Source organism: Rhinatrema bivittatum, chromosome 8, assembly GCF_901001135.1.
Source record: "Rhinatrema bivittatum chromosome 8, aRhiBiv1.1, whole genome shotgun sequence".
Taxonomy (NCBI): Eukaryota; Metazoa; Chordata; class Amphibia; order Gymnophiona; family Rhinatrematidae; genus Rhinatrema; species Rhinatrema bivittatum.
The window spans coordinates 819,488-843,076 of NC_042622.1; the positions used below are offsets into that span (position 1 = coordinate 819,488).

The following is a 23,589-nucleotide window of genomic DNA, read 5'->3' on the forward strand; positions in this document are numbered from 1 at the left end:
TAATTTATTTGATGGTTAACACCTAAGGAAATACCAGTTTACTAATTTATCTTGATTGCCAATTATGAATTAGGCAGACTATATCAGAAAAACAAATCCAGGGTGGGTGGGAGGGAGTCAAACAGTTAACCCTTGGTCACGGATGTTCACAAGACTCTTTAGTGCTCCCTGGCTCCTCACTGTGCACTGCCCACAGTGGATCTGCTGGTTGTCAGAGTTAAGCACCTGCCGAAACTAGGTAGATCAGGACACTTCTGGAAGTTTATTTGTCCTTTCTTTTAAATTCTTTTTACTCAGCTCTTTATGCCGCAATATTAATTTCTAAACAGAGATTATTAGTGACAGCTAAATCCAATAAGAGAGAGATTCTATCAGATTAAAAGCTGGAGTGGGTTTTTTTGAGTTTTTTTTTTGTTTTTTTAAATCTTAAAGAAACTCTACAGCAGAGATACCAAACACTGGGCAGTGCAATAGTTACAAAAGTTTTGCACCCCTACGAACTTCTAAAACTCCTTAGTAATGGTCGTCGTGGAGTAAAAGAAGCACGGTTTTGTCATAGACACTGCAATCATTTGTCTTATACGTGTCCATCTTTCCTTTCTCGGCATAATAGACTCGTATGTTGACGCCCAGGTACTGCTCAAAAACAGCCACATTGTCCAACATGATCTTTTTCTGTTCCAATCACCCCAACTCGTCTTGCAATTTTCTACTCCTCTCTAACAGTTCTATGTCTGTGAGCTTTTCTGTAGTCAAGAGGGCCATGAGGCTCCCTGTAAAACATAAGTTGTTACCCCTGTTATTCAAATCTACCAAGTGTTGTCTTTTTTTATCGACAATGCTGCTGTAGAGGATAGTTCTTAAAATTCTATGTGCTCCCACACCCCCCACCCCGATCTTTTTTTTTTTTTTTTTTTTTAATCTTTTTATTAGATCAATAGAGGAACATCAACAGGCAGTAATACATCACAATGGTTTAAAGCAATGCTCAGTTATCACTGTCCATGATAGCCCTCCAGATCCTCTTTTATCTTTACAAAAACTTAAGAAAACAAGTAAGTTCCAGTATCCAACACACACAAAACACACCCGTTCTCACACACGCACCCATATACGCATTCACCCCTGACCGATCCCACACTTAAGGTCCTCAGCTGCCCCCTCGTTTCTCATTGTGCGAGCTTCGAAGCACACTTTTCTACAAACTGAAGTATCCTTTCATCCACGTTAATTGTTTGGGAGACAGGGGTTCTCCTTCCGAAGAAGTTCCAGTTGCGCTGTTTGTCTCAGCAAGGCCATCCATTCTCTCACGTGAAGTATGGTGTCTACATTCCAATAAGACAAGATTTGTTTTTCTACCAGGGTTAAAGACACTATGAGGAAGGGTTTCCCTCCCACTGGTAGGCGAACACTCATGTCAAAAATATGCAAAAGCAAAATCATTCCTGACTAAGGGGTCTTACAATCTAAAATATTATCTAAAAACCCACACACCTGTCTCCAGTAGTTTTGCATTTTTACACAGCCAGTGATCATGTGGCATAACATTCCAGACTGCACATTACATTTTATACAAAGATCAGGCTCCCAACCCCAATTTCTTATCACAGTCATTAGGACACATGCATGGTGGTGTTCATGTGTATCTTTCTGTAGCTCTGAAGAAACTTGCTGATCCTTTCTAAGAAAGCATCCATTTTCAGCTCGTTGGGATGCTGCCTTCTAGAATACAGGGGGTGGTGATCGCTGCCAGGATCGAAGCATATTTGTAGATAATCGCTTTGCTCTACTGTTTATCCCATCTAAAGCTTGCTGAATTCCCAAACGTATGGCTTCCTGCACTTCTCTGAATGAGGTGATATTTTCCATATTAATAAAACGAAATTTGTCTGAATAGATCACGCCGTTGAAGCGTACCGTTGGTCTGTGCCATCTGTTTACAAACTCGACATATCTTATCAGTTCAGGGTCTATAGAGGGAATATCAGAAATGTCTGACACCATCTCTAAAATTGAATCATTTAGAGTCTCTAAATCTGAATCAGTTAGAGTCTCAAAACAGTCTTTCTCCGATGAGCCCGTATCCATTGACTCACTTCCTTTTCTCTTCCATTGCTTAGGAGCGCAGCATCTGTGTGTTTGCAATGCTTACTTTTATCGTTAGACTTTTTATATAAGACCTGCTGATGCTCGGTGGCTTTAGGCATACTTTTCTCATTGGCTATAAGGTAAAACAGAAAAAGGTTATTGCAGTAAGAAAAGTAAACGAATATTAAGTTTATTGTAATAATGAAAGCACAGGCATAGAGGTGCACATTAAACAAAAGATTAAAACTGCTTAATGCACTGTCTCTTGGTGTATACCTTTGTCTGTAGACTCGCTATGGGTTGTTTTTTTTTCAGTACTTGTTTTTATCCTTTGGCTTCCTCTAACAGCTCTGGTGAGCAGAGTTTTTGTCTGTGCTCAGCTATTGATCTGTATGGTGAAGACAGAAAAAAGTATATTAAAGTATTTGAGTTAATATATTGGTAGAAAAAGGAGCTCCATCGATAAACTAATACCTTTGACACCCTTGATGATATATTTTGGAAAGGACAGGTTTTTCCACTTACAACTTGTTATTGGTCTCTTATTAGGACCTCCTGGTATTTTTCTTTGTACCGCCTCAGTGTTTTCGGCTGTATCTTGTTCTTGAACTGTGTGTTGTACAGACTCGGTTCTTGCAACGTGTGTTGTACTGACTCAGCATTTTGGGCTGTCCCCTGATCTTGAGCTTTGGAGACTAAAACAGAAAGAGTCCTACGTTAATGGTAATGCCCCAGGATGGCTGCCCCCTGTTAGTCTTGAAGTAATTTTTGGTGATATCATCCAGTTGGTGGCCCCCAGGCAGCCAAAATGGCTGCCCCGTAGGCAAAAACGGACGTGGCTTGGGCAGAGCTAGGCCGAATATCAACAGAGGGGGTGGAGCATGACATGGAAGTGAACGCTGTTTGGCTGGGGGTGGGGGCCCGTGGGCAGAGTGTGACCTAAAAGTGAAAGCTGATAGACTGAGAGTGGGGCTTAATCCAGATATGGGCATGGCCACCCATCAAAATAACTAGACCCTATAACTACTCGCATTGCCTATTTTGACAGTTACACGGCCTAGGTATATTGTTAGATTCTAAATTGTCTGTGGTTCCTCGTAAAAAAAAAAAATAGCTAGGGTAGTATTTTACAATCTTAAGATGTTTAGTTCATTAAAGCATTGCTGCCCGCCCTCAAGTATGTTTAGAATGGTAGCACAGGCACTTGTACTAAGTCTGATTATTACAACGGGCTGCTTACTAGATTACCAGACAGAGGTTTTCAGGGGTTACAATTGATGCAACATGCAGTTGCTAGGATTATTAAGGGTAGTGGAAAGTGTGATCATATAACCTCTGTGTTAAAAGACCATCACTGGCTTTCAGTAACGTATTGGTCAGAGCTTAAAATGATGGTCATTGTACATAAGATGCTTCACTCAGAGTGCAAGAGTTTGTTTGCATCAAAGTTGCAATAGTATGTTCCAACGCAATCATTAAGGTCTGAAGGGGCTGACAAATTAGTGCTACCCACCCCCAGAATCAGGAGTATTGTTCCTTTTGCTCCGCCGTCGCTCCGGACCCGAGACCTTCCATCCAGCGGCCCTCCCCTCCTCCAAGCGCTGCAGACCTGTCCCGGTGCTACAGCGGAGGAGAGGCCCAAACCGGAAGTGAGAGAGATGCAAATCGCCGCGAGAATCAAAAATCACCACGAGAGCCAGAGAAGGAAGAAAAACAAAAGAAAAATCCCCGCAGAAAACAGCAACAGAGAAATCGCCCACCAGAAGCCTCCAAGAAAAATACCACATTCTGGCACTTATCTCAAAGTGCAAAAAAGTGATCGCAATTTGCATTAACTTAGGTATTAGCACAAATTGCGATAAACACACCCCTTTTCCCATCACATGCAATATTTACTGCATTTTGATAAATCCAGGCCTAAGTTTGTACCTGAGGCAATGGAGGGTAAAGTGACTTTTAAGGCGATTTTTGTTCTAGGCATGTCAGTAATCTGAGCTGTCATGCACTTAAGAAACATGGCATACAATTTTATAGACATTAACAAGGACTGCCTTTTTCTGGAGCATTTATTCTACTAGAGTATTTAAAGACAAGTTTGCTAAGTGAGGGGACTTTACTTCCTTTTTTTTTTTTTTTTTTAATGTGCTGCAGGAATTTAAGCATAGATTGACTTCTCTTTTCAACTCTGCATTTTGTGGCATTTTTTTTCTGTACTGAGCTATAGGCATTTGTTTAATTTGTGTGGAACGTACCGAATTTCATGACAATATATATTTAGAATGTATAGTAACCTGAAGCTGCATTTTCTTTAAAAGTTTATTTTCTCACTATTGCAGCTCACCAATCTTTTCATGTTAGTTCAGCTATTCTAGTATCTAGTAACTGCCTAAGGTGCACCGGCTCGCGCGAGCTCAGATGCGCACCAGATTTTATAATCCGCGTGCGCAGGGAAGAGATCTGGCCTCTCCCAGGTCCCTCCCAGTCCACTCCAATTAATGGAACTTTTCAACCCACCTAACTGACCTTCCTCCCTCTTCCCCTCTCCTCTCCTTCCCGCCCCCTATCCCTATCCTATCGAACCCCAAACTTTTTATTTTACCTTTTTGCAGTATTTTATTTTATTTTACCTTTTTGCAGTAGCAAATGGCCGCTGTACTGGCCGCCTCCAGCCCCACCCCTCCCCTGGACCGCTCCTTTCTCTGGGCCTGGCACTTCTGCAAGTAACAGGGGTTACACCCGTGGCTGGTCCCCTTTGAAAACGCGCGCAGTGCGTGCAAGGCCCAACCACACACGTATCCCACGTTTTTTTACGCGCGTAGCTATTTTAAAATTTGGCCATAAGTGTATCAAAGGATGTCTAATAGGAATAAGAGATATTGAGCCCCAACAGGGTGCATCATCACAGAAGATAGAAGAAACAAGGAGAAGATGCAGTCCCTTGCAGTTTATAGTTTGTTTTATGAGTTTCTGTGTAGTGTATGTTTTTACTCTTGTTATTATGTTATATGTATGGGAACTGAGTGACTGGTGCATACTGGCTTTATCAGTGCAGGTGTTTTACATTGCAAATAATACTGTGGGCTATGTTGGAGATTTCCAGTTTCCCTTTACCATTATGATCAATTTAAAAAAATTTCTAGAAGTTACATGGCAACAGTATATTGCTAATGAATCCTCTGAGATTTCCCCGCAGATTTTATGGGAAGCTAGAAAGACAGTTATGTGAGAAATTATTTCATATATGGCCCAAGTGAATAAGAAATTAAATGTAAAGATTTTAAGACTTACTCAGGATTTACAGATAGCTAAGAAGAAGCATATTCAAAGAGGAGTGGAATCTAATGAAAGGGAGAAAAAAATCAGATTAACCATTTGCCCTTTCAAAGGGCACAAAAATATATTCAAGGGGTTCAGGTTAAAATGTTTCAGTATGCAAATAAAGTGAATACAATTTGATGAGTCCAATTCATAGTGCACAACCTAAAAAATGATATTACTCAAATTTATAATTCTCAAGGGGAGCATCTTGCTCATATGGCAGGGTTTATACAGATATACTCATCTATATTCAGATAATACAATATATTTATAAATGATCTGGAAAGGAATACGACGAGTGAGGTAATCAAATTTGCGGATGATACAAAATTATTCAGAGTAGTTAAATCACAAGCAGATTGTGATAAATTGCAGGAAGACCTTGTGAGACTGGAAAATTGGGCATCTATATGGCAGATGAAATTTAATGTGGATAAGTGCAAGGTGTTGCATACAGGGAAAAATAACCCTTGCTGTAGTTACACGATGTTAGGTTCCATATTAGGAGCTACCACCCAGGAAAAAGATCAGGGCATCATAGTGGATAATACTTTGAAATGGTCAGCTCAGTGTGCTGCAGCAGTCAAAAAAGTAAACAGAATGGTAGGAATTATTAAGAAGGGAATGGTTAATAAAACAGATATTGTCATAATGACTCTGTATCGCTTCATAGTGAGACCGCGCTTTGAATGCGTCTGTCGGTCTCCGACAGCTTCAACCTCTGTGCCTCACCTTTCTCCCTTCTCTCTCCTCAAGCCTTGGGAAGATGGCTGCTGCCACGTCTTCATGCCGCTCTCTCCGGTGTCCCCGGAACGGCAGTGGCGATGGTGTTCGCCATGATTTTCCTGAGGGCCTCCTAGGGTGCGCGTGCGCACGCCACCTACGTCGTTATCCAATTCATGGCAGGAACATCGGTGGGCGTCCCCTCCGAGTGACCCGTAGCCTGGGCGTCCTCATTGACAACCAGCTCTCTTTCAAACCCTTCATTAAATCTATCCTAACTGACTGCTACTTCAAACTTCAAACTATCAAAAAACTCCGGCCCCTCTTATTCTTCACTGACTTTCGCACAGTACTACAGTCTATTATCTTTTCCAAAATAGACTACTGTAGTGCACTCTTCCTTGGTCTCCCTGCAACACATACTAAGCCATTACAACTCCTACAGAACGCCTCAGCACGCATCCTCACCAATTCCAGGAAACGTGACCACATTACTCCTACCCTTATCGATCTCCACTGGCTCCCAATACAGTCTCGCATCCTGTTCAAAGTTCTCTCCCTCATTCATAAAAGCATCACCAATGAAAATACTGACTGGATCAACCCCCCACTGCTTTCTCGCACATCCACTAGACCGACTCGCACTGCCCTCCAAGGGACACTCCGTACCCCCTCTATCAAATCCACCAATCTTATTTCCACAATGAACAGAGCCTTTTCCCTTGCCGGCCCCACCCTGTGGAACTCTATGCCCCCAGACTTGCGCACTGAAACATCCACACCCAAATTCAAAAAAAACCTAAAGACCTGGCTATTCTTACAGGCCTACCCCTCCCTCAGCAATCATCCTCCTGATAACCCCCTAAGCTGTGTATAATGCATTCCCTGTATCACCTTTTACAATGTGCTTCTGCTGTCTTTATCTCTCAATTACCTTCTCCCCTAGGACCTCTTGATTTGATTACAATGCTTTCCACGTACTACCGTCACTATGTGCTCTTGTTAATTTTCCCTCATCTGCTTCCAATTGAGGAACCCTCGTTCCCTGTAAATAGTTACCCAGTTACTGTTTGTTGATGTTTATTTCTTGTATGCAAAGTTTACTGTTCTATGTAATGGCAGTGCCAAAAGTTCTGTATAATGACACTGTCAAAAAGTTTTAGTTATCTGTAAACCGATACGATGTGCAAACGGCTATCGGTATATAAAAACCTATAAATAAATAAATAAATAAATAAATAAATCACATCCTGGTATTTAGCCTGCTCTTTGTTTGCTAACAAACTGAGTTAGCAAAGATTGGATTGGACTGCCTCTGGTCTAAGCTGCTCTGCCGCTTTCTAGCTGCCGCAGGAAGCTCTCTCTGCCCTTCGGGGTAATTCATCGCTAACCTGGGTACCTGCTCCTCGGGGGCCCTTATGCTCTCTTTCAGGTACCTATCTGGGATATCGGGTACTCACTCCTCGAGGGCCTACTCTCCCTACTCTGACGCCTACTACTGAACTACTTCTGCCTGCAGGATCTTCATCAGTACAGTTATCTACTTCAGTGAGTACTAATCCTGTCAATCTATCTCACCTTCAGCTGCAGCGCTAGGAGTCTTCATCCGGGACCTTCCTCTGCTACCCTGCATTGCCTATCATCTACTCGATTGTGGGACTGGTCTCCTCTGCTGTGGACCCCTGGACTACTGCTACTGGGTTACCTCATTGCTGTCCGCTCCTCAGACAGTACCATCAAGCTGTATAATAAATACAAATTCTCTGTGTCTGCGAGTATAAAGTCTAGCCTAGTACTGCGGTTCCTCACGGGGCTCTTCCTCGTGGGAGTGGCCATCACCGCAGTACCCAAGAATCCACTCCAACACCTCAAAAGCATAACAACTGTGTACAATTCTGATAGCCACATCTCAAAAAAGATATAGTTGCGATGGAGAAGGGCAACCAAAATGAAAAAGGGGATGGAACAGCTCCCCTTTGAGGAAAGGCTGAAGAGGTTAGGGCTGTTCAGCTTGGAGAAAAGATGGCTGAGGGGGGATATGAACGAGGTCTTTAAAATAATGAGAGGTCTTGAACGAGCAGATGTGAATCGTTATTTACACTTTCAGATAATAGAAGGACTAGGGGGCAGTCCATGAAGTTAGCAAGTAGCACATTTAAGACCAACCGGAGAAAATATTTTTTCACTCAATGCACAATAAAGCTCTGGAATTTGTTGCCAGAGGATGTGGTTAGTGCAGTTAGTGTAGCTGGGTTCAAAAAAGGTTTGGATAAGTTCTTGTAGGAGATGTCCATTAACTGCTATTAATCAAGTTGACTTAGGGAATAGCCTCTGCTATTACTGGCATCAGTAGCATGGGATCTTCTTAGTGTTTGGGTAATTGCCAGGTTCTTGTGGCCTGGATGGCTACTGTTGGAAACAGGATGCTGGGCTTGATGGACCCTTGGTCTTATGTTCTTACTGTATACATAACCGTGCAGTGACCCCAGCCTGCCAGTATTCTCTGTCTCCAGCAGATGGTGGACATCCATCTCCCTATAGGGATTGCTTTGAACTTTTTGAAAGGAGAAATTTTAAATTTTAAATTCAGAAAAAGAAAGCCCCGCTCTCCTGTGGTGATACCTAAAGGTCCCTCCCCTAGTTGAGAATTCCTGAGGCGATTTCCGTGGTCCCTTAGAGGTGTGCCTTGGTCCAGTAGCTGGGTTTCCGAACATGCACTTAGCTGCTAGTTCGGCTCAAAGCTGCAGGTGCAGGAGGCCAAGTGCGGCGGTGATGGCAGACACCCTCTCCCCCAACAGCCGGAGACTTCTCTGTACTCAGCTGGTAAGCGCTGAGCTCAGGTAAGGTTTTAAAAAAAAAAAAGGAGAAAGTTCTACCTGAATCAGAGACAGTTAGAGGAGTTTCAGGACTTCTTCAGGTCTCCGTTCTCAGCGCGCCTTGCCAACGTTCATTCCCGCTCCTGTTTGGGTTGGAGAAATGGGCAACCTGGCAGGATTAGCGGCCCCTGTCGGGCTAGGCCCCGCACTTAGGCTTTTTTCTTGCACGACGTGTGGTAGGCTGCAGCAGCGTTTTCGTGCACTTTTGTGCATGTTGTGGCCATAGGCCGTCGGTGTGTGCAGTGTGTCGGCTCTGTGCACATGTTGTCCGCTTGGTTTTTGGGCATGCTTTTTACATGCACAAACTTTTTCATGCGCTAAACTTGGCGCACAAGTTATGCGTGTGACTTCTGCGCTTATTTTTTGGGCACATTTAATTTTTGAGTGCGAGCTGTTCTGACGTATGTTTACCGCAGCGATGGCGCCGGTAAGCAAGAAGCCTAAGCATCTTCCTATTTGTGTTGCCTGTCATGTTAGAGTTTCTCAGCCTGACCTGGCTTCTAACCTGTGTCAGCGCTGCTCAGATGCTCAAGGAAAGTTGTCTTAATTGGATTTTGCTAAGCCTGGCTCTTCTGACTTTGATGATAGGTTGATCATGGCCTTGATTGGGGGGACACTAGATCTTGGTTCTCCCTTGACTGGCTCCTCTGCTGGCGAGGGCAATTCTGTGGGACCAGCTCCAGTTCCTTCTGGGCTTGGTCTGGACCTGGCTGCTTTTTCTTGGGTGGAATTTTTTCAAGGCTTACAAGCCTTTCTTCAGGCGCAGTCCTCTGCTTCCCCCATTTCTGTCCAGTCAGACCCTTAACCGGTGGCTCCTCCCTCTTCCAGTCCTATGCTTAAGCGTCAGGGCTTGCCCCGGCTCCCTGCAGTTGTTCCTGGTAGGAATCCGGATGGCACTGATGATGAGGTTTATCCAGATTCCCTGGAAGATGGGGAAATTCCTCCAGGGCTGGAACCGTATCAAACCATGTTGCAGTTCTTTGATAGAGATGAACATAAGAACATAAGAAATTGCCATGCTGGGTCAGACCAAGGGTCCATCAAGCCCAGCATCCTGTTTCCAACAGAGGCCAAACCAGGCCACAAGAACCTGGCAATTACCCAAACACTAAGAACTGTCTGTCTCCATTCACCAGCCTAGTTGGTGGTTCCTCTCAGAGTATCCACCTGAGGGCGCTGTCATCTGCCATCGGCCCAGGGATTCACCAATCCACATTAGTGTGTTCATTCCTCACACTTCAAGAGCTGAGCACAACTAACTGCTACCTTGTAGTCTTAACCTCAAACTGTTGCTAACATCTCTTTCCTCAGGAACTGTATCATATAGATTGCTGCTTCCTACAGGAACCCTACAGTTACCCATAACAGTTTTCTATCTGATTGCAACCTCATAGAAGAGATCACAAATAGACTGCTAGCTCCGCCTTCGGAGTATCACAGATTGCTAGCTCCTCCCCTCTGGAGGAGCATATCTCCAACAGATCACTATCTACCTAGCAGTTCAGTATCAGATTGCTGACTCCTCCCCTCTGGAGGAGCAGATCGTTAACAGATTGCTAGCTCCCAAGCAAGACTCTTAACAGATTGCTAGCTCCTCCCCTCTGGAGGAGCAGATCATTAACACTCTGCTAGCTCACAATGATTAAATCACCCTCTTTTTACTCTCCAGGTATATGCCAAAGGTGTGAAGCAATTCCCCCTGAATTGAATCTGCTGATGCTGCTGTCTCTGCGACACTAGGTGATGCCCTATTACATGAGAGTGCTGCCCCCATTGAGTGTGGACCCCATCCAAAAGCATGAGTATTCCTTAGAGAAAGGCAACCTCTGGGGTCCTGGTGTGTGATCACCATCAGAATACAAGGGTATGTTCAGTTGTGAGGATCTCCTGGTAGCCTGATTTCCCAGACCTTGAAACAGCTGAGTGTTCTTGGTTCAGATGCTATGTCAGAGCCGAGGAAGGAATCACATTTTGGTTTCCTTACATAAAGCCTCTTGTTTTTTCCCTGTGATGGACACCATCCAGGAATTGATTGATCTGGAATGGGATGCCCCAGAGACAAATTTTAAAGGGGGTCGGACATTGGAACGCTTGTACCCCCTAGATCTGACTGTGAGAGAGCGTTTGCGTTTTCCCAAAGCGGATGCTCTGGTATGTGCCATGTCTAAGCGGACAACTATCCCTGCAGAGGGAGGAGCAGCCTTGAAGGATGTAGATGATAGAGGGATTGAGGCTATTCTTAAGCAAGCCTCTGAGGTTGTGGTGATGAATTTACAGATTGCCCCCTGTTACACCCTAGTGGTGAGATTTTGTCTGTGTCTCTCTCAGGAGGTTGATGAGTCTGAAGGGAATTCCAGAGCGGTTATGGATCCTGCTGTTGTCGTTTTAGCAGACGCAGGCTGTGATTTGGGCCGGATGTCGGCCAGAGGAGTGGCTTCAGTGATAGCAGCCAGGCGTCAACTCTGGTTGCGAAATTGGTCAGCTGACACAGCTTCCAAAGCCAGTCTTACCAGGATGCCCTTTAACAGCTCGCTCTTGATGGGAGCGAGTTGGAGAAACTGGCCAATAAGTGGGATGAGTCTCCGGTGCCTCGGTTGCCGGAGGATAAGAAACAGTTACAGTGCCCCTTTGGTATGAGGGATTGTTTCTGGAGTTCCAGACGTTTTCTTCCCTACGGAGAGACGACCTTTCAGTGGACTTGGCCTTTCAGTAGGTCTCAGTTCTCAGTCCTTTTGTCCCCAGCAGCCCAAGAGAGGAGCAGGCTCAGGTGGTTGACCTTCCCGAGCTTTCCAATGAAGGTTTGCCGACCTACCTTCCAGAATAGGAAATGGGGAGATGTCTCTTTCTCTTTTATGGGAGTGGGTTGAGATCTCATTGGACTAGTGAGTCCTGGAGGTGATACACAAAGGGTATGTACTGGAACTTTGCAGTATTCCTCGTGACGAGTTCATGGTGTCCCTTTGCCACTCCCCGCAGAAGAAGCAGGTGGTGGAGTTCACACTTCAAAGGCTCCTCAGACTGAGGGCTATGGTTGCGGTGCCCATGTCTCAAGAAAGTATGGGGTGATACTCCATTTATTTTGTTGTGCCCAAGAAGGAGGCTCCTTTCGTCCCATCTTGGATCTCAAAAGGGTCAACCGTCACTTGAAGTTGGCTTATTTTCGAATGGAAACCTTACGCTCTGTAATAATGGCGGTGCAGTCGTGGAAATTTCTGACCACCTTGGATCTGTCAGAGGCTTACCTTCATATTCCCATCCTATTAGAACACCAATGCTTTCTACATTTTGCAGTGTTGGGGCACCATTATCGGTTTTGGGCACTGCCTTTTGGTCTCGCCTCCGCTCCCAGAACATTTTCCAAGATTATGGTGGTGGTAGCGGCGGCCTCGCGAAAAGACGAAATCCTGGATTACCCGTATTTGGACGACTGGCTGATTCGAGCCAGGTCTCAGGAAGAGAGCCACCTGGTGACACTCAAGGTGATCTCCTTATGGCAGAAGCTCGGTTGGGTGGTGAACCTGACCAAGAGCAATCTTCAACCATCCCAGTCGTTGGAGTATCTGGGGGTCTGGTTCGAAACGGGACAGGACAGAGGTTTCCTACCGGAAGTTTGAATCCAGAGATTGATGTCTCAAGTGCGTCAGTTGATGGACACCATACGCTCAACAGTGTGGTCCTACCTATAGGTATTCGTGGCATCCTCCCTGGAAGTGGTGCTCTGGGCAAGGGCGCATATGCATACCCTTCAGCGATCTCTGCTATCTCGTTGGAACCCATAGTCTCAGGATTAAGCGGTTCGGCTCCACTTGCCAATGGAAATCTGCTCTCGCCTCCAGTGATGGTTACAGGAGGATCATCTGAGAAAGGGAGTTCCTCCAGCCTGTGCGAGTTTCCATGGTTGGGGGGCTCACTGTCTGGAATTAACAGCCCAGGGGCGCTGGAATGCCGAAGAGTCCCACTGGATCATCAATCGCTTGGAGGCCCAGGTGGTATGGCCGGCATGCTGGCAGTTTAGCCACAGGCTGCAGAATCAAGTGGTTCGTGTGATGTGTGACAATGTGATGACGGTCGCCTATATCAATTGCCAGAAAGGAACCAAGAGCCAGCAAATATCGCAGGAAATAGAGCTTCTGATGGAATGGGTGGAAGGTCATCCTCAGATGATCTCGGCCTCTCACATTGCAGGAAAAGACAACGTAACAGCGGACTTTCTCAGCAGGGAGAGTCTGGACCCAGAAGAGTGGGTGTTGTCAGCCGAGGCATTTCAGCTGAATGTGGATTGCTGGAGCCTTCCATTTCTAGACCTGCTGGAGACTTCTCGAAATGCAAAGGTTTCTCGCTTCTACAGTCGCAGGAGAGATCCATGATCCCTGGGAATAGACGCTGTCGTACAGGTCTGGCCAGAAGACAGATTGCCTTATGCCTTTCCTCTGTGGCCCTTGTTGGGCAGTATAATTCACAAGATCGAAGGCCACAGGGTGTTAGTACTCCTGGTGGCACTAGATTGCCCAGGCGTCCGTGGTATGCGAACTCAAGGTAGTCTCGGACTTTTATTTGAATCAGTCCATCTCCTTACCACCCCTGGAAAAGGTCAGGGATACGAAGGGGTTTCGCCTTTTGCGCTCCTTGGATGTTAAGTGTGGTATCTGGAGGTCTCAGTCTTTTCGAAAGACAGATTGCCTGTTTGTTCTCTTTGGCAGGAGTAAGCAGGGGGCTCCAGCTTCGCGGGCTACCATAGCTCATTGGATTAAAGAGGTGGTCACAGCCGCGTATGTGGATGCTGGAAAGCCGTTGCCTACTCAGGTTAGGGCTCATTCCACTGGAGCTCAGACAGTGTCATGGGTGGAGGTTAGTCTGTTAACTTCCGGCGATATCTGCTGAGCTGAAACATGGTCCTCCTTACACCCTTTTTCCAGGTTTTATTGTCTGGATGTTCAGGCCTGGGAGGATGCAGCCTTTGCACGTGCGGTGTTGATTGGACCATGGGCAGCCTCCCACCCTGTTGGGGGGAAGCTTTGGTACATCCCCCTGGTCCTGAATCCATCTGTCTACACGCTAGGAAATGGAGAAATTACTTAACTGATAATGTCATTTTCCTTAGTGTAGAAAGATGGACTCAGCTTTCCTCCCTCGGCTGCCGCATGAGTGAGTCCACAGTCTTCCTGTTGGGCTCCAGGTCCCAAGGGATTACTGGTAAGTGTTCATCCAGTCCCTAGATTGAGGTACCTAGATTCTTACGTGAGTTCAGTGTTTCTTGTTGGTTGAGTACAGTTATGTACTGTTTTTAATAAAGTTTTTTGCTAATCTGTCCACAGTTGCTTTTGAAGAGAATACTGGCAGGCTGGGGTCACTGCAGCGTTATGTATACTGTGACGTCAGCTCACTCCATCTCCATCTGCTGGCAGGGGAGCAAAAACCCACTGGTCCTGAGTCCATCTGACTACACTAAGGAAAACAAAATTATCATAAGAACATAAGAAAATGCCATACTGGGTCAGACCAAGGGTCCATCAAGCCCAGCATCCTGTCTCCAACAGTGGCCAATCCAGGCCATAAGAACCTGGCAAGTACCCAAAAACTAAGTCTATTCCATGTAACCATTGCTAATGGCAGTGGCTATTCTCTAAGTGAACTTAATAGCAGGTAATGGACTTCTCCTCCAAGAATTTATCCAATCCTTTTTTAAACACATCTATACTAACTGCACGAACCACATTCTCTGGCAACAAATTCCAGAGTTTAATTGTGCGTTGAGTAAAAAAGAACTTTCTCCGATTAGTTTTAAATGTGCCCCATGCTAACTTCATGGAGTGTCCCCTAGTCTTTCTACTATCCGAAAGAGTAAATAACCGATTCACATCTACCCATTCTAGACCTCTCATGATTTTAAACACCTCTATCATGTCCCCCCTCAGTCGTCTCTTCTCCAAGCTGAAAAGTCCTAACCTCTTTAGTCTTTCCTCATAGGGGAGTTGTTCCATTCCCCTTATCATTTTGGTAGCCCTTCTCTGTACCTTCTCCATCGCAATTATATCTTTTTTGAGATGCGGCGACCAGAATTGTACACAGTATTCAAGGTGCGGTCTCACCATGGAGCGATACAGAGGCATTATGACATTTTCCGTTTTATTCATCATTCCTTTTCTAATAATTCCCAACATTCTGTTTGCTTTTTTGACTGCCGCAGCACACTGAACTGACGATTTCAATGTGTTATCCACTATGACACCTAGATCTCTTTCTTGGGTTGTAGCACCTAATATGGAACCCAACATCGTGTAATTATAGCATGGGTTATTTTTCCCTATATGCATCACCTTGCACTTATCCACATTAAATTTCATCTGCCATTTGGATGCCCAATTTTCCAGTCTCACAAGGTCTTCCTGCAATTTATCACAATCTGCTTGTGATTTAACTACTTTGAACAATTTTGTGTCATCTGCAAATTTGATTATCTCACTCGTCGTATTTCTTTCCAGATCATTTATAAATATATTGAACAGTAAGGGTCCCAATACAGATCCCTGAGGCACTCCACTGTCCACTCCCTTCCACTGAGAAAATTGCCCATTTAATCCTACTCTCTGTTTCCTGTCTTTTAGCCAGTTTGCAATCCACGAAAGGACATCGCCACCTATCCCATGACTTTTTACTTTTCCCAGAAGCCTCTCATGAGGAACTTTGTCAAACGCCTTCTGAAAATCCAAGTATACTACATCTACCGGTTCACCTTTATCCACATGTTTAACTCCTTCAAAAAAGTGAAGCAGATTTGTGAGGCAAGACTTGCCCTGGGTAAAGCCATGCTGACTTTGTTCCATTAAACCATGTCTTTCTATATGTTCTGTGATTTTGATGTTTAGAACACTTTCCACTATTTTTCCTGGCACTGAAGTCAGGCTAACCGGTCTGTAGTTTCCCGGATCGCCAGGTTAGTAGTTTCTCCAATACGTTATGCACTTAATATCCCTACATTACACATGGAGGCATATATTTTATAAAGAATGCGCATATTCTGCTTATGAAAATTCTTACTTGAGCGTGTATTTGCAGTCACTAGTTCATCTAACCCCTCTAACATTTCACCCTGATCCCCCACCACTTACCTCAGACCTACCACCCAAAACCTTCAGACAAAAGAAAAGCACAGTTCACTTCAGTGACTTAATGAACAGGTGTAAAAGTGTATCCTGTTTACAAAAAGCAACCTGTGTGCATACATCCGAACCCCACCGGCGAAAGCCTCTAAACATTGGGAGTATGTGCAAGTATGCGAAACTCCTATAGGAGGTAATTTTCAAAGGAGTGAAAAGCAGGTCCTTGTTACAGAATCACTTCCTGTTATACTAAGTAATGCTGTCCAACTAGGTGACTTTGATCCTCCAAAGCAGCCCAGGGGCTGCCGGATTGGTGTTGGTAATTGGCTACTGAGGATCCCTGAAGGGCTCCTCAGCTCCTCCAGCTCTGCTACTTTAGCCTCCAGAGAGAGATCAGATTTGTTCTGAGAGCCAAGAACTCTTTGCACCAGACACACACATACAAGCTCTCAACAACTGTTACTTAAGAACATAAGACTTGCCATAATGGGTCAGACCAAAGGTCAATCAAGCCCAGCATCCTGGCCCCAACAGCAGCCAATCCAGGTCACAAGTAGGTACATAGATTCCATGATGCTTATCCCAAGGATAAGCAGTGGATTTCCTCTAGTCCATCTTAATAATGGTTTATAGACTTTTTCTCTTCAAAGGGTAGAGCATTTGCAAGGGCTAATTTTGGATACTCTGCTATGAAAGCTATTTTCAGAGAAGTACTTCAAATATTTTTTGGTTGTTTCATAAAAATACAGAAAGTCACTCTCACATTTCTTTGCCACAACTCAGGTTAATTGCTTCAGTCTGATATTCATAGTGAACTCAAAAAACTTTTCTCAAATCCTTTTCTCGATTTTCTCAAACACCGAGACAACACTAAGATAAGCGTGGGAGTAGCTTGCTTATTGTGGTGGTTACTACCCCTGATACTTCACTTTGAATGCATATCCAGCGCAGCTCACTGCTTCAACGGCAGGGGGAATGAAGAAATAGGATTTACATCCAGCCAACATCTAACAAGGCATTGATCTGAGCAGTATGAGTATACAAACATCGGGGTAACATGCTCGATACAACGGTTACTACCCTCAAACATTAAGCTTTATACTTCACTTTGATACAGCTCCTACACTGCTCTCTGCACCAATGGCGGGGGTGGAAGGAAATTAGAATAAAAAACTACCAATAAGGGCCCTGAACTCAGCGGTCAGAGTAACAGATAAGTACGAGAAAATAAGTGTGAAAGCTTGCTGGGCAGACTGGATTGGTTGTCTTCTGCTGTTATTTCTATGTTTCTATTTCTATAATCAAATAATTTTGTCCAGGTAACTTTCAAATTACCTAAACCAAAACCTTGAACTGAATATATAGCTTGGTAAAAAATTTGAGGGAGAGAGGTATTCCAGGGACAGGGATAAGTTTAGCTAAGTAGCACCAATATTCAGTGCTACCCATCTTAACTTATCCAGGTAAGTCTGCTCAAAGAAAAGTTGTCTGGAACTTCCCCAAGTAAGCTTTCGTTCCCTGTTCTGTTGCAATATGATTTTTTTTTTTAAACTAAGCAGTCAATGTCCTCCTCCTTCTCTTTCCTGTGTTGCAAAATAAAACAATTAACAATTATTGCTCGTTTCTCCTGCACTCCCCCTCCCCCGCCCAGCCCTGCTGCATCTCAAAGGTCCCCCACTTCCTGATCCTCTTTCAAAAGGAAATGTCTGCTACCCCCTGAAGAGACCACCGCTCAATCCTTCTTCAAAAGAAAAAATGTTTGCTGTCTCCCGAAGGCCTTCCCTGCCTGATTCTGGTTCCAGATGAGAATGTTATTCTCTGACCCCAACCCTCCATCCCATTCAATTGTTTAACCCTCCCAGCTTCACATCACCCCTTGAGCCTTCATTTCCCTTCCAACCTGTGCAATAGCTACCAGACGCTGAGCAGAGGAAGAGGCAGGTTATAGCTTTCCCCTCTAGATATCCTGTGTTGCTTTATTAGTGTAACTTTACCCAAATAACCAGCTTAATGAATATTGACTGTTAAATGATTTGGCCTCTAAATTTTCACTATGGTCTGTGAATAATTTCAGAGTGTGGCTGAAATAAAGAAAGTAAAACTCTGCTAATTCACTGGGATTTCTCTCATTGCTAAAGCAGAGTATTTTGGAGCACTTATGTCCACCTAAACTCTAAAAGTAATTGTTCTGTTTTCAACATTGCAATAACTAGTTAATAGATAGAAGCAGAGAAAGTCATCTGCTCACAACATGCCACAATAGGGTGATAAATGGAGTACCTCAGAGATCAGTCCTAGGGCCGATTCTGTTCAATATCTTTGTTAGCGAAATTTCAGAGGAGTTAGAAGCAAAGTTTTGCCTTTTTACAGATGACGCTAAAATGCTCAACAAGGATAAAACAGAATGAAAAGTGATCTAAGAAAGCTTGATGAGTGGTCTAATTCTAGGCAGTTAAGATTTAATTCCAAAAAGTGCAGAGTTATGTAGTTGGAGTGCAGAAATCAGCCAGAGCAGTATGTGGTAAGTGGGAAGGAGCTGATGAGCACCAACCAGGAGAGGGACTTTGCTGTGTCAGTGTTGGATGTTCGCAAGTTAGTAAACAGTGTGATAAGGTGGTGTCCAGACCCAGAAGCATGCTTGGTTATATAAGGAGAGGCATAACCAGCAGAATAAAAGAGGTAATTTATGCTCTTTACAGGTTGTTGGCAAAGCCTCACCTGTGTTCAGTTCTGTGGACCATATCTCAGAATGAATAGAGAGGGTGGAAATGGCCAGAGAAGGGCAACCAAAATGGTGCAGGGTTTGTACAGGGCACTCTGTGATTTGAGACTGAAGGAACTTCACTGGCTCCCTATCTCATCACGGATCAACTATAAAACCCTTATTATACACAAATCCCTACATAATCAAAATATGCAATCGTTCAGTGATTCCCTACTATTTCGTATCCACACAAGACCTACCAGATCTCAATACTTGGCAAACTACAAACTCCGTCACCCAAACTCACACATCTCACTACCACGAAAGAACGCGCCTTATATATTGCAGGACATATCATATATAGTGACATATAAATTCATTAAAAAAAAATTTTTATTGTTGTATACAAAACATTTTATCAAAAACTCTTCAAAAACATTCAATTTTTATTCATCATTGGACACACAGAGTGAAAATCAAATTTTCCCCATAAAAAACTCATTCATACACACATACTATTTTTAAAAAATTGTTCTTTTGAAGAATCTCTGTAACAATACAATTGCTCCCTCTTTACAGCATTATATTTCCTTTTATACTTCTATTTCACAACTTCATACTCCCAACATGTTTCGCCATTCGATAGGCTTCTTCAGGGGAGCATAGTGCACAAGTCTTCAACCATCTCCTCACCAATTCACCCAAATGTATCCATACTCAGCTTTCACAGCATATTACTCTTTCCACGCAAAACGCAAACCAAACTTTTTATCTCCACAGTTCCACCTTTGTCTCTCCTTTTTGTTCAAGACGCTCACCATGACACTCCCATTTTTCAAAAAATTCCACGTCTACAGACTGTTTTTGCTATTCACTTCCTTACGCCAGAGGCGCTCAAAAACCGACTCTCCCAAAAGCTCAGCGTTCTCACATTTTGGAAACAGCTGTGAAATACAATGTGAGAACGCTGAGCTTTTGGGAGAGTCGGTTTTTGAGCGCCTCTGGCGTAAGGAAGTGAATAGCAAAAACAGTCTGGAGACGTGGAATTTTTTGAAAAATGGGAGTGTCATGGTGAGCGTCTTGATGATACTTCCTATGCCTTCCTAATTTAGTCTATTTATCCAAATACCTTATCTTTCCTACTTTGTTACCCCAACTCTTCCTAGAAACGTTTTACTCTATGGCATACCATACTTCTAAACCCTTATCTTCTCTTAGAAATGCAATTCCCCTCCCATTACAATACCTTTTGTCACTGAAATGTTAGACGCTGTTTGTTAAATTTTACTGTTCCAATTTAGATTTTATACGGTTTGAAATTCAGTTCCTTGTAAAGCCTTTTCCGCTGCTTTTATGTTCTGTGTAAACTGATGTGATGTTCCCAACGAATGTCGGTCTATAAAAAACATTAAATAAATAAATAAATAAATAAAGTGTGTACTCTAGAAGAGAGATGAGGTGGGGGGATATGATATCAACTTTTAAATGCCTGAAAAGCTTTTTCAATGGAAAGGAAACTGTAGAACTAGGGAACCAGTAGAAATTCCAAGGGGATAGATTCAGGAAAAATGTCAGGAGGCATTGTTTCACGGCGAGGGTGGTAGATGTCTGAAATGCCCTCCTGGAGGAGGTAATGACGACAAGGACAGTGGCAGACTTCAAGAAAGCATGGGATAAACACGGAGAATCCCTGGTGGCAAGAGAATGGTCATGAGGACACTGGGCAGCCTTCACTGAGAGAAGCAATGATATGGGCTGCGTTATGCTTCCTGCATTCCCAACGTTAAAGGGGAGTCGGTGGGATTTGAGGTTGGGTTCCGTGTGGGAATTTGATCTACTTTGGGCATAAAATCACTGCTGAGCAGACTGGATGGGCCATTTGGTCTTTATCTGCTGTCAGTTACTTTCTTACTATAATAGATTGCTCTCAGGTTCAACGATGACAGAAAACTACTTCAATTGCACTGTTCTTACAAAAATGCTGAAATGAAAATATGTTTTGAGAATAATGGGGTAGATTTTAAAAGAAGCGCACGTGGCCTATATGTGCGTACGCTACCTGGCGCATGCACATATAGGCCCGCAGGCGCACACATGTTATAAAATCCGGGGTCGGCGCGCACAAGGGGGTGCACCTTGCACACGCCGAGCTGTGCTGACTTCCTCTGTTCCATCACCCCTAGCCTGACCTTCCCACCCCTTCCCCTAACCTTTTCCCCCCCAGCCCTACTCTAAGCTCCCGATCTTTATTTTACCTTTTGCGTGTGCCGGCCGATTGCTGGAACACAATCTCTGACACAGCGGCAAATGGTCGCTGTGCCAGGAGTCGCTGACACCGCCCCGGACCGCCCCCACCCTGCCCCTTTTTTCAAGCCCCAGGACTTACACGCGTCCCTGGGCTTTACGCACACTGCCAGGCCTTTTGAAAATAGGCCTGGCGCACGTAACCCCCTACACGTGTAAGTCTTTGAAAATCTGCCCCAATATGTTCTGTATCAATATCAATGTTTACTGCATGTTTTTTCTTGCATTGTGCACCCCATGAGCCAGAGTCTTGGCTGAAATAATATCCTGTTGAGCTTCTTTCTGTTTTTGATAAACTACCGTTGTGCTTTCCATAATTAACACTTGAATTGTCAGCTATATATGCAGAAAGTTTAGCCAAGCCAAGACCAAAACGTTCAGGATTGGATAATAATTGTGAAACTATTATTTCTGAGCTTCCTGATTATCGCTATAAAAGTCCAGAAATACATGCTGCATCAAAACTAAGGGGCCCAGTAGGTTACACTCTTGTTTGAGGAAATAAAGATTGTAAGTGGAATGTTCTCACACACTGCCTTCGCCTTTCTTTTTCCTTATGTCAAGGTTTTCACAGTGCTGAGCTCATTGTAGGTTTCTTTATCAACTTTTGCATTACAACCCAAACTTGTTTATGAATAGTGATGCTTCACGGCATTGTAGAATTTCAGAGGATTTATTTTATTTATTATTTTTATATGCCGACATTCGATCTGAGATATCGCATCTGCTTACATTCAGGTACTGTAGGTATTTCCCTATCCCCAGAGGGCTTACAATCTGAGGGGGTCATTTATCAAAATGCGCTAAGGCGTTTTCGCATGCGTTAAGGGCTTATCGCATGTGAAAAACCCTGTTAACATATACGAAAGCCCCATATCGTATGCTGCGATGCAAATCTGAAAAAGAGGAGGAGTTAGGGGTGGGCTGGGTTTGCCAGTCTGTGAGGTGCTATCACACAGACTTAATGCTGATTTTAACTACAGCTTTTTCAGTAGCATTAAGCTGTGTGATAGTTTGTGTTACGGGGTGGTAAGGTGTTATGGCATTTTGTGATGTCTCCTAAAGGTCTGTTTTAGTAGGTTTAAAGCTCCCGGAGCACCAGCCTAGCCATCTGGGGGGAGGGAGGCGGGGGGGGGAGAAAGAAAGAGAGAGTACGCACCTAGCCGTAATGTCCTCTCCCTAGATAGGTATTTGTATCCCTATGGGAGGCCCACCTAGTAACTCGAGCTGAGGTTTAGGTATTAGTGTAGGGGGTTAGGGGCCACTTTGACATTCACCGTGAGACGTATGAACAGAACAGTGGTCTTTTGTGAAGATTTGATGATCTACGGAGAGAGGAAACTCAGTCAAAGATGATATTTGATATGGGTAACATCAAGCCAGGTTGAGAGAACATTGCACAAATCTCATCTTTGTGTGAGTTTCCTCACTCCGAAGATCATCAAATCTTCACAAGAGAGCACTGTTCTGTTCATACGTCTCACGGTGAATGTCAAAGTGGCCCCTAACCCCCTACACTATTACCTAAACCTCACCTCGAGTTACTAGGTGGGCCTCCCATAGGGATACAAATACCTATCTAGGGTGAGGACACCATGGCGAGGTGCGTTCTCTCTCTCTCTCTCTCTCATCACAAAGTCTGAAAACGTTATCTCAATTTGCACTAACTTAGCTCTTTGCATAGGTAATTAGTGCAAATTGCAATAAACTGTCTATTAGCATAAACCACACCCCTTTTGCTTTCACATGCGATACTTACCACATTTTGATAAATCCAGGCCTAAGTTTGTACCTGAGGCAATGGAGGGTAAAGTGACTTGCCCAAGGTCACAAGGAGTGACAGTGGGACCTAACCCTGGTCTCCTGGTTCGTAACCCACTGCTCTAACCTCTAGGCTAAAAGGTGCAAGGATGGTAGCTTATGGGGGAAGGGCAGAAAAAAGAAAGTGCAGTGGCTGCAAAACAGCGCCTGGCGGGCCCTCAGTGCTTTAAATCACCTCTTCCTATTATTCAGGCAGGCCACCTTTATTTTTCTATTTTACACTTTAGGGTTGTTTTAAGTTGTTTGACTCACATTTTGCCAAATTTTCAAAGGCCTATGGGCATGGCCAGGCCTTGTGTGTGCATTGCACATTTTATAATGGGCTGGGCCACTCGTGTAAACCCGTGCACAAATGCCGGGTCTCTCCAACGGGGCTGGCCAGGGGCGGGGCAGGACGGCGGCCATTAGCCAATGTTCCGGGGAAGCGCATGCCAGCACGCGGAGGTTACTGCTGCTTCAGAGGAGCAGTAAGTAAGAAAACTAAAAATTTAGAGAAAGTTAGATAGGTTTAGGGAGTGGGGAGTGGGGAGGAGAGGGGAAGAGGGAGGAAGTTTAGGTAGGGGGGTAAGGAAGTTCTATCCCAGTCCACTCCTTAATTGGAGGGGACTGGGGGGAGGCTGGATTGCGGCGCCATGCATAGTTAGCGAAAATTCAC

At 44.3% G+C, this 23,589-nt stretch overlaps 1 protein-coding gene and 1 long non-coding RNA gene across 5 annotated transcripts in view; one reads left to right on the forward strand and one right to left on the reverse strand.

Moving 5' to 3' along the window:
• KIF3B (kinesin family member 3B) overlaps positions 1-23,589 on the forward strand; it is a 190,136-nt gene that overhangs the window by 165,611 nt on the left and 936 nt on the right. The window contains exon 10 of one of the 4 annotated variants that reach the window (XM_029614726.1): positions 7,562-7,677. The exons of the other annotated variants lie outside the window; for them this stretch is intronic. Coding sequence (XP_029470586.1) covers positions 7,562-7,631 — 70 coding nt within the window. The 3' untranslated portion in view covers positions 7,632-7,677. The remainder of the gene's footprint in view (positions 1-7,561; positions 7,678-23,589) is intronic. 4 annotated transcript variants of the gene reach the window in all.
• On the reverse strand, positions 945-5,426 carry LOC115098254. Its single transcript, XR_003858456.1, has 4 exons — positions 5,377-5,426; positions 2,614-2,783; positions 2,365-2,476; positions 945-2,221 (listed from the first exon to the last, which is right to left on the reverse strand). It is a non-coding gene; the product is annotated as an uncharacterized LOC115098254 (long non-coding RNA).